The sequence below is a fragment of the Simochromis diagramma genome, unplaced genomic scaffold (assembly GCF_900408965.1).
Source record: "Simochromis diagramma unplaced genomic scaffold, fSimDia1.1 OVJJ01000531.1, whole genome shotgun sequence".
Taxonomy (NCBI): domain Eukaryota; kingdom Metazoa; phylum Chordata; class Actinopteri; order Cichliformes; family Cichlidae; genus Simochromis; species Simochromis diagramma.
Genome location: NW_024387353.1, coordinates 750203 through 765454, shown reverse-complemented (window position 1 = coordinate 765454; position 15252 = coordinate 750203). Strand labels below are relative to the sequence as shown.

Sequence of the window (15252 nt, the reverse complement as noted above, 5' to 3'; positions counted from 1 at the left end):
GTAACCTCAATAAAAGAGCAGTGTTACGAGGGAGCAGACGAGAGCAACTGGAGTCGGGCGAAGGAATGGCGCTTGTCCAGTTCTCTCCCGTGCACAAGAATCATAAAGAACTTTACCTGCTTGTGTCTTGAACGTTCCAGCAAATAGGTTTATGCTACAAACCTATCAAAGGGAAGGTATGATAACAGAACCTAAAGACTAGAAATTACAAATATTACATAAAGCAGAAGAACAAATACAAGAACATAAATAGAAATAAACACTAAATATTACAATATTCAATAAAACTGAAGCTAGAAACAGCCAATGCCCCAAAGCACAAAACACTGGGTCAAGACCCAGTACTATGACAGTTATAGGAGTCTGCAATCTTAAACTTAACCTCCTAGGACCTGGCATCCACATATGTGGACATCACATTTTGGGTTATTTAGACCAAAATACTAAATTTTGCTTTACAAGGGCCTGATATCCACTTACGAGGACATTATACTGCTACTGTTCTATCAAAATTGTAAATGAATATCCTCATATGTGGCTCTTATTTTTCTTAAAAACAAAAATAAGGTAAAAAAAAAAATCTGGTAATTCTTTCTTTTGACGTTCTTGGGCCCCAATATGCCCAAATATCAAAGAGAAATTAAAAATGCATGCCGTGGAAGAGTTCGGGTCTTAGGAGGTTAAGATGATTGACCAGGACGTCCAAAAGAACTTTGTCAGAGCAATGTCACATTGGTCTGCCAGTTTTGTCATAGCAGGACATATAGTGTGGATTTTCTGATGACTCAATAATATTTGTTATAAATGAAAGAATTTCCACAAATTTCACAATTACCATAATTAAACACACACTATAATTGCAGTGTGAACGATCTGATTTTTTTTGAATGTGTACATAGAAGTAACAGCCTTTTAGCACTGACTGCTTAAAAATGAATTAACTTCAGTGTGGATTAGTTGATGATTTCTTAAAGTATCCATGCGACCAAAACCCTTTCCACACTGACAACAGACAAATGGTTTAATGCCAGTGTGGATGGCCTGATGTTCTTTTAAGGTTGTATGCCGAGTAAAAGATTTTCCACACTGATCACAGATGAATGGTTTCAATCCAGTGTGGATGAGCTGATGTTTTTTTAAGCTGCCACTCTGAGTGAAAGCCCTGTCACATTGATCACAGTTGAATGGTTTAAATCCAGTGTGAGCGAGCCGATGTTGTTTTAAGTTGCCATTCTCAGTGAAGGTCTTTCCACACTGATCACAACTAAATGCTTTCAATCCAGTGTGGATGAGCTGATGTCTTTTTAAGCTTCCACTTTGAGTGAAAGCCCTGCCACATTGATCACATCTGAATGGTTTAAATCCAGTGTGGATGAGCTGATGTTTTTTTAAACTGCCACTCTGAGTGAAAGCCCTGCCACATTGATCACAGCTGAATGGTTTAAATCCAGTGTGAGCGAGCTGATGTTGTTTTAAATTGCCATTTACAGTAAAAGACATTCCACACTGATCACAGCTGAATGCTTTTAATCCAGTGTGGATGAGCTGATGTTTTTTTAACTTGCTATTATGAGTGAAAGCCTGTCCACACTGATCGCAACTGAATGGTTTAATGCCAGTGTGAACGAGTTGATGTCTTTTTAAGTTGCCATTGTCAGAAAAAGACATTCCACACAGATCACAGCTGAATGGTTTAAATCCAGTGTGGATGAGCTGATGTTTTTTTAAGCCGCTACTCTGAGTGAAAGCCCTTCCACACTGATCACAGCTGAATGGTTTAATGCCAGTGTGGACGAGCTGATGTATTTTTAAGCTGGCATTGTGAGTGAAAACCTTTCCACACCGATCACAGCTGAATGGTTTCAATCCAGTGTGCATGAGCTGATGTTGTTTTAAACTGCTATTACGAGTAAAAGCCTTTCCACACTGATCGCATGTAAGGCTTCTGTTCCCACTGTCAATGCGCTGTCGTCTTCTGGCCTGCTTCATAGTGGTAGAAGTCTTCTCCACAGGGATCACAACAGGTTCATCTTTACTTGCAGGAACTGGTTGAGTTATGTTGCAATCATCAATGGACCGAGGTTTCGACATGCTTTCCATTCTTTCGCCTACAATGACAAAGAACCAAAACAGTCACATGCAGTTATGGAACGACCAAACCTACAAAGTGTACATATGACGCCACATTGCATTCTTAGAACCTTACTTCAAATTAAGACCATACTTCCAAGAAAGAAAACCCACATATGCATTTACGCATCTATATACATCTACATACTTATATACAGACGTGGACAAAATTGTTGGTACCCTTCGGTCAATGTAAGAAAAACTCACAATGGTCAAAAATAACTTTAATCTGACAAAAGTAATAATAAAGTTTTTTTTTTTATAAATCTTAACCAGTGAAAGTCAGACATTGCTTTTTAACCATGCTTCAACTGAATTACTTTAAAAAATAAATGCATGAAACAGGCCTGGACAAAAATAATGGTACCCTTAGAAAAAAATGAAAATAATGTGACCAAAGGGACATGTTAATCCATGGTGTGTCCAATCTTGTAATCAGTCAGTGGGCCTATATATAGGACTCAGTGTGTTGATTGATGACATGGTGTGTACCACACTCACCATGGACCAGAGGAAGCAAAGGAAAGAGTTGTCTCAGGAGATTAGAAAGAAAATCATAGACAGGCATGTTAAAGGTAAAGCCTATAAGACAACCTCCAAGCAGCTAGATGTTCCTGTGACTACACTTGCACCTATTATTCAGAAATTGCAGATCCATTGTACCGTAGCAAACCTCCCTGGACATGGCCGCAGGAGGAAAATTGATGACAGATCAAAGAGACGGATAATCTCAATGGTAACAAAAGAGCCAAGAAAGGCTTCTAAAGAGATCCAAGCTAAAATTCATACTCAAGGAACATCAGTGTCAGGTCACACCAGCTGTCGTTGTTTGAGCCAAATTGGGCTACATGGGAGACAACCAAAGAGGACTCCATTGTTGAAAACAAATTATAAAAAAGCCAGACTGGAATATGGCAAACTACATGTTGACAAGCAACAAAGCTTCTGGGAGAATGTCCTGTGGACAGATGAGACAAAAATTGAACTTTTTGTCAAGGCACATCAGCTCGATGTTCACTGACAGAAAAATGAAGCATATTAAGAAAAGAACACTGTCCCAACTGTGAAACATGGGGGAGGCTCGGTTATGTTCTGGGGCTGCTTTGCTGCATCTGGCACAGGGTATCTTGAATCTGTGCAGGGTACAATGAAATCTCAAGAATATCAAGGGATTCTGGAGAGAAATGTGCTGGCCAGTGTCAGAAAGCTTGGTCTCAGTCGCAGGTCATTTGTCTTACAATAGGACAATGACCCAAAACACACAAACACCCAAGAATGGCAAAGAAGGAAACATTGGACTATTTTGAAGTGGACTTCTATGAGCCCTGACCTCAATCATATTGAGCATCTTTGGAAGGAGCTGAAACATGCAGTCTGGAAACTGCGCCCTTCAAGTGGGCCAAAATACCTGCTGAGAGGTGCAGAAGTCTCATTGACAGTTACAGGAATCGTTTGATTGCAGTGATTGAGTCAAAAGGTTGTGCTGCAAAATATTAAGTTGTGGGTACCATCATTTTTGTCTTGGCCTGTTTCATGCATTTATTTTTTAAATAATTCAGTTGAAGCATAGTTGAAAAGCAATATCTGACTTTCATTGGTTAAGATTTATAGAATTTTTATTTATTATTACTTTTGTCAGATTAAAGTTATTTCTGTGACCATTGTGAGTTTTTCTTTCATTGACCAAAGGGTACCAACAATTTTGTCCATGTCTGTATACCAGTTGCTGATGTTTACTTTCCTTTTGTCATTTATGTTGGAAGTGATAACAGAGCTGTTAATTTGGTTCACAAATCCCTCAGTCAGAAAATTTATTATATTTAGATGGAAGCAAGCGAGTTAACTCCTTGGTAACTTCTAACTTAGTTAAATGTCATAAATTCCGTGTTCATGGATGTTAAACTTAATTATTACACCTGGTAGAACAGCCACACTCATCTTTTTATTGATGGTGAAAGAATTTAGACAGTTTTTCAGCTCTCAGTAAGGCTGCAGTGGTCATTTGACTTTGGGACCTGCACCAGAGTTTGGGCCCAGACATGGCTAATGACATCAGACCTAAAGACTGGATAGTGCTGGTCTACCAAGTCATAACCAGGTCACTAATAGGCAAGTTAATTAATACAGTTGATACACTTTAAAAAACAAAACAGGTTAGCTGAACGAAAGCACTTATACTGCGGACAACCAATACATGTCATCATCCCAGAATGCATTTTGTGCGAAAAAACATGGCCGCTCCAACGGCTTCAAAATAGTTTTAAACAACAAAGATTTAATGAATAACAAAAAAAAAATTGTAGTTATTCTCAAGTATGTTTTTTGTGTAGTGGAGATAATTTGTAACATATTTTGAGTAACTTGTCCTAATAGTCGGGTTTCCTTTTAATGAAAGCAGGTTGAGAACCTGACCTGGTAAACTAACTGAATAATGACCTCATTGAATTGAGCTGTTTCTGTGGAATGACTTGTTCTGAAAACTGATGAGTACATACCATAAATATACATTTTTAAATATAAACAATGTTTTACAAGCATTTCACAGACAAATGAAAAATTACAAACAAGTCATTAATAGCGATGGGTATCAAAACCCAGTTCTTGTTGAGAACTGGTTACCACTGTTTCAATTCCTTGGAATTGTCTGCCATTTTTGCAAACGATTCCCTTATTGATTCCAGTCGCCCCGAATGACATCACCATGTTGCGGAGCATCATTTACCTGGCAGGAATCACCGCGCCTAAGCGGCTCAAACGCTCAAAAGTTTGGTTATACTTTACGAGAACGGATGACAGCAGGGCAACTTGCAATACTTGCAAAGTAGATATTTCATTTAGAAATAGTTAGCTAGTTTAGTGTTTTCTGTTAATTTATGTTGTAAATTTATGTTGCATGTAGCACCTTGGTTCCTGGAGGAACGTTGTTTCGCCTCACTGTCTACTGTCAAACTGTATATGGTTGAAGTGACAATAAAGCCAACTTGACTTGACTTGACTTGAGGAGGAAACACTACGAATATGCAAAAGCATTTGCTCACAAAACACGCGATGACCTTAAATGAATGTCGTGGTTTTAATTCCGCTCCAGACTCGTGAATCTCAGCCCAGCAGCAGCGGTAACGTTTGCATGTCCTCTCCCGTTAATACGGCAGGTAAATAATCAACTAACAGTGCATATTATGTTAGCGCGATCTGCCTTATTACAAAACCTGCCATTACTGTGCATTTAGGTGACCATGATGAGAGAGACAGACAGAGTCTGGCTGGCTCAGATGCTGGCAGTTCTCGCTGCAGTCTACCATCAGCATCTCCTTTCAGGCCAGGATAATAATAATATAATAATAATAATAATAATAATAATAATGGATTGGATTTATATAGCGCTTTTCAAGGCACCCAAAGCGCTTTACAATACCACTATTCATTCACTCTCACATTCACACACTGGTGGAAGCAGCTACGGTTGTAGCCACAGCTGCCCTGGGGCAGACTGACAGAAGCGAGGCTGCCATATCGCGCCATTGGCCCCCCTGGATAGACGAATGTCACCGAGCAGTGACTAAGTTTGTGGTAAAAGATTTGCACCCATTTGCCACAGCAGATGCCCCCGATTTTCGGTATGTGAATGTGTTTAATTGTAGGCAGGGACATTACTGAATATTCTTGTGTAATTGCTACAGAATAATTTATGTTATACTTTGTTATTGCTACAGAAGAATATTTATTTTATTATTTTACATTTACAATTTTTTTTCCTGGGGACCCTGTGACACCCCATTGAAAAGCCGTAGGCTGTGGATCTCTTAAGATCTCACTGCTGGGATTGTAAGGCCATGTTACTCCTAAATTTCTATCTTGTTCAAAGAGAAGATATAAAACAAAGTTCTAAGCTAATCGACCTTAGTGTTCTCCTTTTTTAAAAAGAATCGATAAGAGAATCGATAAAGAATCGAATCGTTAAACAGAATCGAAAATGGAATCGGAATCGTGAAAATCTTATCAATACCCATCCCTAGTCATTAAGATATTCTAGTTGCTTTATGAAATTTTTCTTCAGCAGTGATTTGTCTCTCATTTGGGATAAACAGGCAAAATGTCACTGTGTACAGAATTAGATGTTATTATTATTAATAATAATAATCAAAATAATTACAGATTAATGTCTGTAGAATAATGTTGGTGATTTTTCTTTGTCACCTTTGATGAAGAACCAATGTTTCTGACTACAGGTGCTGAGATGCTGCTCCAGTAGACTCTTCACCTCCTGCCAGTCGCCTGTGACAGCAAAAAGATTTTTATTTTTTAATCCAGTTAAAATTATTGTAGGGCACTACTGCAGACCATTGTATTGTGTAGCATTATTGTGCCTCATAGATTCAGCACCAACATCAGAATCAGAAAAACTTTATTAATCCCAGAGGGAAACTAAGTTGTCATAGCAGCAAATATACAACAAACAACATGCACTCACTGAGCTTACGAAGACAGGGAGCTGCTACAACAGCCTGCCGCTAGAACAGCGTCATCTTAAAAGACACATTACTGGTTGGTGATTCTGTTATTAAATGTTGAGTCTGTTGCATTCTATCCACCTCATCAAATCATAATACTCAGTACAACATCTTCATTTGAAGGAAAACAAATAGCTGAACACAAATGATTTAAAAAAAAACAAGGTCCTGCTGGAAGCTCCAAGCAGACAAAATGACAGGGGCTGAACAGAACGTACAGCCGAAAACAAAATTAGCTAAGAGAGAGAAACCCTGTAGACAGTTGTCGAGTGAGGCAACTAATATGATTATAATGTACTCACCCTCGACCCCCTCTCAGAATAACCCGAAATAAAGATCCCCCAGCGGAGAAGGCCGGCTTTGTAGTTGGACTAGGACTAGTAAAGACAGCTGGCTCACTCTCCTCCCATGTTAATGGCTACCTTGCAAAGAGACCAAGCTGTCCGAGCTAGGAGAGCGTATATGTTTCCAATTACTCATGAGAAACAGAAACGTGATCTGCCGGAGACCAGAGGGGCAGTAGTAAGGAAGCTCAGTACAGCCCACACGCTATTTGCCTCAGTCGGCTTGGAAAAAACCCTCAAACTCCTTGATAACAAGTATGATGACTGTGGTTACACTCTTTCTTCTGAAGGCCTACTTTGTGCTCTGTCGGCGGGCACGCGCACTACGTCTTCTTCGTCTTTGTGGTTTGTGGTTTGTCGGCGGTTGGCAACAAACGTTGGCAAACAAGGATGTGGTGCAATACCGCCACCAACTGGTTTGGAGTTTGGTAATGATTCGCTCATACCAAATAATAACACTAATAAAAAAAAAATTAAATAAAAATAAATAGATGAATACTACCGCATATATACATCCTCGTATCCTTCCATACAAATTAGCCTGTTTTAGAAACAGGCTAATAAAGCCCCCAAAAACTTTCACATCTGGATTTCCTTTTCAAAAATCCTTTATATCTTGTTTAATCTTGTTTTCCCCCTGGTTTTAAATTATATAGCTTCTTTCTTCCTGATCATTTTCAGAGTGCAACAGAACATGTTCTATGTTTGTCATTTATTCCACAGCGACTACATTTCCCCCCTTGATGTATCCCTGTAATGAATATTTTACTGTTTAACCCAGTGTGTCCAAAAATGAATCTCCTCTCTCCTGGTGCTCTCTGTACTTCTTATGTGTCCTGTTTTCCTTTGAATATAATAAAACCACCCCCTTGTCCTCTCCTCCTCCCACCGCTACCATCTTTTCCTCATTTTCTGTGAATTATCATGCTCTCCATTTCTGCTTTGCTAATACTGATATTTAAATGTATCTGATCTCCTTTAACAGTATGTTTTGCAATTTTATCTGCCAATTTTATCAGCTTTGTTATTATTTTTATAATTATGTATTATACTGCCAATTTCATTCACACAGCATTCTATATAAAACAGCAAGTATATGTAAACTATCAATTCCTTTCCGCTTAGGCGATTGTGGCTCAAGAGTTGGGAGTTTGTCTTGTAATCAGAAAGTTGCGGGTTCGAGCCCTGGCTTGGACAGTCTCGGTCGTTGTGTCCTTGGGCAAGACACTTCACCTGTTGCCTACTGGTGGTGGTCAGAGGGCCCGCTGGCGCTAGTGTCCGGCAGCCTCGCCTCTGTCAGTGCGCCCCAGAGTGGCTGTGGCTACAATGTAGCTTGCCATCACCAGTGTGTGAATGGGTGGATGACAGGTTGTGTAAAGCGCTTTGGGGTCCTTAGGGACTAGAAAAGTGCTATACAAATACAGGCCATTTACCATTTTGCTATTTTGAGAGTCTGCATACATAGATGACCCTAAAAAGATTAAACATTCAGTGCAGTATACCCCATCTTTTGTTTTGCCCTGTGTATTTCATTTTCATTGTAGATGATTCTCCAAGAGCAGCAACACTCACAAGATGCCTTGTAGAGATGATTGTGAAAGACCTCCAGCCTCTGTCCATAGTTGAGGACCAAGTTTTCCAGGGATTCTAGTGAGAGCTCTTGACTCAAAAGAGTCAGGAAGAAAAACACTGACAGAGACTCATCTTGTTAATTTGTTTGATGAAAGTAAGAGCATCTTTGCAAAATGCTTCTAGTGTTGTACTTACCACTGATATGTGGACCTCAGTGTCCACAGAGGCATATTTGACTGTAACATGTCTTCTCATCAAAAACTGGCAAATGAGAGAATTTGTCCTGGAAACCCACTCATTCCATGGGCAGCATACATCAGATGATATCAGCTCAGCACATAAGCAAATCACAGAAGAATGGGGCATAAGTTGGAAGGTGATTGCAGTTGTCACAGACAATGGTGCAAATATAGCTGCTGCAGTTCATAAAGCTGGATGGAGGCATCATACATGTTTTGCACACACACTGAATTTAGTTGTAAAGGACAGTGTTAAAGCTGTCCCAGAAGTGGTGCAGGTGCTGGAAAAATGCAGTCGTGTCCTTTTTTCACCACAGCACAAAGAAGCTCAAGTATAATCAGCAGTTGAAAGTTTCAGAACACAAGCTAATTCAGTCAGTAGATACCTGCTGGAACTCTGTCTTTTACATGTTGGAGTGGATCTGTGTGCAAAATAAAGCCGTGACCACAGCCTAGCTTTTAGGGAAGAATGCATTGTGCTTAAATGTGGGAGAATTATCCCTGATTAAGGAAACAGTTGATGAAGAAGTAACACAGGAAGTTTCATCTGAAAAACATGTTTAAGTCTCCAAAATTATTCCACTTGTGTCACTCTCATGCTCCCACTCTAACTGTAAGCTCAACACCTACTGTTGGTTCTGCCTCAGGGCCTTCTACTTTAGGGTCTATCCAGAGTCCTCCACCCGAAGGTCCTGCTGCAACAAAAGGACAGATTTTGACATGCAGGTTGTGTCAAGCCAACATCACCTGTCAGCTTTCAGTGATGTACTAATTAAAATACGCCGGTACTCAGAGGAAAAACTAATTCCCTGAGATAAAGATCCATTGGTTTGGTGGCAAGAGCATGAACAAGCCTTCCCATCCCTAAGCAGACTTGCAGTGAGATACCTAGGAATTGTTGCTTCTTCTGTACCTGCAGAGAGAATCTTCTCAAAAGCAGGAGAGGATGTGAGCAAAAAACGGAGCAGACTTAAAGGGAAAACTGTAAATATGCTGTTGTTCCTAAACAAAAACCTGTGAATAAGGAAACGTGTTACTGTCAAATGTTTTTGCTGAAATGTAAAGCCAAGATAAACGTTAAATGACATGTTTAATTATTTTGAAGGGGAGAATCTTTGGTTGCCAGTCTTGAAGAACACCAGCGCATATCCACACATGAAAGATGGAGGGTCCAGATACTTATTTTACACTTAATGGAGCACTGTGGGGAGTATTTCTTGTATATAAACTATATCAGCTATAAGGTTGTTCGTGGTTTGTGTGTGTTGTACGCACACATGCACACACATACACACAGACACACACTCTTCATTTTCATGACTGACAACATTCCTGGTCGTGTACTGAGAGACTGTGCAGTGGAACTCACTGATGTCTTCACAGACATCTTCAACATATCACTCATCCAGGCTGTCGTCCCCACATGTTTTAAAGCCACCACAATCATTCCGGTTCCAAAAAAGTCATCTCCCTCCTGCTTTAATGACTACCGTCCTGTTGCACTTACTCCCATCCTGATGAAGTGCTTCGAACGACTAGTCATGAAACACATCAAGACTGTCCTGCCCCCCTCCCTGGATCCCTTCCAGTTTGCATATCGGCCAAACCGCTCAACCGATGATGCCATCTCCACTGCACTCCACTCGGCACTCACACACCTGGACAAAAAAGACTCATATGTTCGAATGCTGTTCATAGATTTCAGTTCAGCATTCAACACTATAATCCCCCAACAGCTCACTCAAAAACTGGTCCAGCTGGGGCTCAACACCTCACTGTGCAACTGGCTGTTGGATTTCCTCACCGGAAGACCTCAAGCAGTACGGGTCGGCAGTAATACATCCAGCACCATCATTTTAAACACGGGGGCCCCGCAGGGATGTGTGCTGAGCCCCCTCCTCTTCACTCTGCTGACCCATGACTGCACTCCATCATACAGCTCCAACCTCTTCATCAAGTTTGCGGACGACACAACGGTGGTGGGTCTCATTAGCAACAGGGATGAGACCGACTACAGAAGTGAGGTGAGACGCCTGGCCACGTGGTGTGCTGACAACAATCTCTCTCTGAATGTGGAGAAGACGAAGGACTTCAGGACTTGTGGACTTCAGGAGAATGCACACCCAACATGCTCCTCTGACCATTGACGGAGCGTCTGTGGAGAGAGTGAGCAGCACCAAGTTCTTGGGTGTGCACATCACAGAGGATCTCTCCTGGACGTACAACACCACAGCACTGGCCAAGAAATCACAGCAGCGTCTCTTCTTTCTCCGCAAACTAAGAAGAGCAGGAGCACCAGCCCCCATCATGTACACTTTCTACAGAGGCACCATCGAGAGCATCCTGTCGAGCTGCATCACTGTGTGGTTTGGAGCCTGCAATGCGTCCTGTCATAGAACCCTCCAACGCATAGTGAGAGCTGCAGAGAGGATCATTGGTGTCTCTCTCCCCTCCCTCCAGGACATTTACAGCACCCGTCTCACTAAAAAAGCCCTTTGCATAGCGGCTGATCCCACGCACCCAATGCAAAGCTTCTTCAAGCTGCTGCCGTCAGGGAGGAGACTGCGGAGTCTCCAGGCCAGGACCAGCAGACTGAAGGACAGCTTCATCCATCAGGCTGTCAGGAAGCTTAACTCCCTCCCGATTCTGCCCCCTCTCCCCTCTTCTCCTCCATCGTCTCACTGAACTCTGTCACACACACACACACACACTCTGACTCACTCACTGGCCTGCACCAGTTACCAGTCACTTTGTGGAGCATTGGACTGCCATTACCTCATAAGACTTTGTTGTTACACTATCTCTTACCGTACATCACTAAATCTCCATTTGCACTATTTGCCTATTTGCACTACTCTGCCTGGTTTACACCCAATGTCATTTACCCATTATATTGTATATTGTATAGCTTTCTTGTTATATGTAAAATTGTATTGTAATTTATTTATTTAAAGTTTTACTTTTTAATTATTTACCCTGCATTTTTTAATCACTCTTATATTTAAATGTTCATTTGCTTTTTTATCTAGGGATTGAGAGTAACGTAGTTTCTATTCTCTGTATGTCCTGTACATGTGGCAGAATTGACAATAAAGTTGACTTGACTTGACTTGACTTGACTATTTACATTGTAAATGCTCACTAACTGAAAAAAAGCTATGAACAAACACATAGAAGTAGGCAGTAAAATTTACTGCCTACTTCTATGCAGCAGCTTAAAATAGAACAGAACAGAAGAAGAGTTTTATGAATATATTAAATATTGCTTGGTAATGATAATATCAAGCATTAATGTAAATATATTATGGCCAATATATTCATTATTCGATTATTATGATAAATTACAGCAGTGAGCTTGAACTCTGTGTCAAATACTGAGCTTAAGTAAAGATTCAAGTTGCAGTTATTTATATTTCCTATCACCTTAAATCTTCACTCAAAGACAAGTATCTTTCACAGTGTATACATAGATGTATTGTAGATAAGAGACAAGTATTGTTCGTTTCATATGTTGGCATTACTAAATTTGGCTCAATGCTTACATATATGTGTAAAGAAAATGTACGAGCTGTGATAAATGTTTCTGATAAAATGAAGAGTAGACTGATACATTAAATATTCCTTTATTGGGTGAGAAAATCAGACCATGTCATAACTGCTTTAAGTCATACAGAATAGATATCAGAGCCTTAAACAGGCTGACTTCTGCTAAATGGGTCAAACTGGTGTTGAAATCTCCCAATTCTTTTAATCTTTGGGCTGAAGGAAGGACAATACTCAGTGTATAAATGCTCAATCAGCAATCATTTATTTCCATACAATTCAACACTTATGAGCATAAGCCATCCGGATGGGGAGACATGCATGAAGAGGGTCACAGCAAATCTCAAAATGGTGACGGGTTACTCAAGCTCTTATAGCCTCTAGTGGCCCCCACCTAGTCGTAAAAGCCTAAACATTCACATTCTTTCTCTGTTACGGCGCCTACGTTATGACCTCGGCTCCCTGTCTTTCTGCTCTCTGTAAAGGTGGGGGGTATGGAATGTGGTCTGTCTCTTCTATTATTGGCACAAGGTCCTCTGCACACAACATTCTCTTCATGATTCAGCAGTATGAAATGTCAAGAAACAGTGTAACACTTTCACAGCAGATCAAGGGTACAGAGTGATGCACACTTATCTAATAAATCCAAAAATGGTCACATTCTTTTAACCCAAAAATATAATGGAAACTAAGCTACATACACAGCACACAATCTAGACTAAAGGAAATTATATGACCTACAGCAGTTAACATAATTCAACTACTTTAACTACAGATATAAGATAACATATGATAACAGAATAATCTCACAATTCCCCCTTTTGATCTCTTAAAAAGAGATCACTTATAACATACACTCCAGCATTGCAAGGTCCAGTTCTTCTTGGTCCTGAGGCCCTCTGTCCCCCTTTAACGGGTGGACCATATGTGGGATGACCTCTGTGTTTACGCAGTTCAGATGCAAGAAAAGTTAGCTTTACAACAATAACAGCAGTTACAGATGACACTCCCATCACTCCCCACTTCTCCCACAGCTTTATTTTGGTGCTCCAGTTTTCCACCCCCATTTTGGTGCCACCTTATACCTTTCAAATATACTCAGACTAGAATCTCTGTCTAAGGACCTTTTAACTTTTATTTTATTGCTGCAGCTACCAGTGTCTTCCAGTCGGGTGATTCTCAGCTTCTTTCTTCGACCTCCGGGGTTAGACCACCCTTTAATCGTTGCACAGATCTGGGGATTATTCTGCCCCGATTTCAAACAAAGACCTGTGTATTTTGGGGTCACCGCCGTGTCCCCCTTTTTACCAAGAGCCTCTCGAACCTCGTTGGTCTGGTGTTCCTGGTTTTCGCCAACCCCTTCATGGTTATTGCTGTGTTTATGGGATCCATCTTCTCGAGGAGCCCAAACGCCATGACACTTGACCCCAGTTGCTGTCTCGGCAGTCCCTACGTCTGTTTCTGCTGTGAAGGATCCTCATATCTCCGTGACCTCGTCTGGTGTCTGTTCCTTTCTCTGCAAAGCAGAAAACCAAAACACCTCTCTGCCTAGCCTTGATAATCTAATGTTGTTATCCATTGTTCCTCTAGTGATTCAAAGTTGGTTTAGAATCTCATGTCCAGGACTCTCTGACCCTGGGACTTATTCTAATCATAATCTATGTGTGTAAGCGTGTTTGCATTTACCCAATGAGTCCAATGAACCATTTCTAAGTCTAACCCATTATAAGCTTAAGTTTTACCATACCTAAATTATTAAACACACAAATAAAGTCATAAAATGTTCAGACTCAACTTCCCCCTTTTTGACACACTCCCATGTGTCAATTCATCGGAGCTAGAAAATTAAAAGAGAAGGTTAGTGACATCATATCTCAGAAAGTATCAGAAATTCTTCTCTCGAGTACCGTTGCTCCAGCCTTGTCATCCTGTGTTAGAGAATAAAATCAATTTAATTATCATGTTAGATCTTTTAAACTCCTGGCTCCGCCCAGAGCCTGTATCCGCAGAACTACCTAAAAACAAAACCTGTGTGTTAATATGAACTACACATTTGTCACTCCCTTTTTACCCACTGTTTTTCCCTCATTGTCGAATTCATCATCCTAATTCATCACTGAGCCCAACCATCACTCGCATCTGATAGTGTGGCACTGCCTATTCTTCTCTTAGTGTTCAGTCTGTTAATTAGAATCCTTAAACATGAAGTAGACTGCGTCCACAACAAGTCAACACAACTGTAAATGTGGCCAATTATCAATCAATTAACATTCAATAACAAAATGATTATTTTATGCATGCTTTAGTCAACCACTCACCCTGAGGATCTTCAATCCCGGAAAATTCCCTTCTCCTCATGTAATAAAGTCTGTCATCCTTCCATGCCCTGGTAACTGGTGCATCCAGAGCTGTAACATTTTGAAATGTACATACAACAAGCCAAACCACACCTTGGTCACACCAACCCTTTTCTGCCCTGAAGATGTCCAACGCCATCTTAGTCTGGACCAGGGTTGTAATAGTTTTGCAATTTTCATTAGTTTTTATTTTTATTTAGCTTCGACTTCAGATTTTCAATTTTATATCAGTTTTAATTCGTTTTTACCAATTGTTTGCTAGTTTAGTTTAGTTTTTATTTTTGAAAATCCTTAGTTTCAGTTTAGTTTTGATTAGTGTCAGTTATAGTTTTAGTTGTGTCTGCAATAATTAAGTGTAGCAAAATCCCAGTCCCATCATATCAGTCATGCTCTTGTGCTTATCCTTGGGTATTGAGACTATTAACTCTTACAGCACCAGGTGTTTGTAATTTTGGTTCAAGTGAATTGATAAACTTTGTGAAGGCAATTGACTCACACAGTTATGTAGATATCCCAGTCCTGTTGTCTCGGGATGCATCACGCTGCCTTGCCTGGG

The 15252-nt window shown here is 40.4% G+C and overlaps 1 protein-coding gene and 1 long non-coding RNA gene across 4 annotated transcripts; both read right to left on the bottom strand.

The window, feature by feature from the left end:
- Positions 1–857: 857 nt before the first annotated feature.
- LOC120718566 (zinc finger protein 239-like) lies at positions 858–7315 on the bottom strand. 3 transcript variants are annotated; one of them, XM_040007104.1, is made up of 4 exons: positions 6944–7315; positions 6328–6405; positions 1463–2108; positions 858–1210 (listed from the first exon to the last, which is right to left on the bottom strand). In XM_040007104.1, exons 3-4 carry the CDS (start codon positions 2098–2100, stop codon positions 913–915), a joined length of 936 nt encoding a protein of 311 aa, XP_039863038.1. In that variant the 5' UTR covers positions 2101–2108; positions 6328–6405; positions 6944–7315; the 3' UTR covers positions 858–912. The 3 variants fall into 3 exon arrangements, with proteins under 3 accessions (XP_039863038.1, XP_039863036.1, XP_039863037.1); XM_040007102.1 differs by having other exon boundaries at positions 858–2108; positions 6944–7314; XM_040007103.1 differs by lacking the exon at positions 6328–6405 and having other exon boundaries at positions 858–2108; positions 6944–7314.
- A 5857-nt stretch (positions 7316–13172) lies between these two features.
- LOC120718568 lies at positions 13173–14953 on the bottom strand. The gene is made up of 2 exons (XR_005692513.1): positions 14658–14953; positions 13173–14267 (listed from the first exon to the last, which is right to left on the bottom strand). It is a non-coding gene; the product is annotated as an uncharacterized LOC120718568 (long non-coding RNA).
- Between the last annotated feature and the right edge of the window lie 299 nt (positions 14954–15252).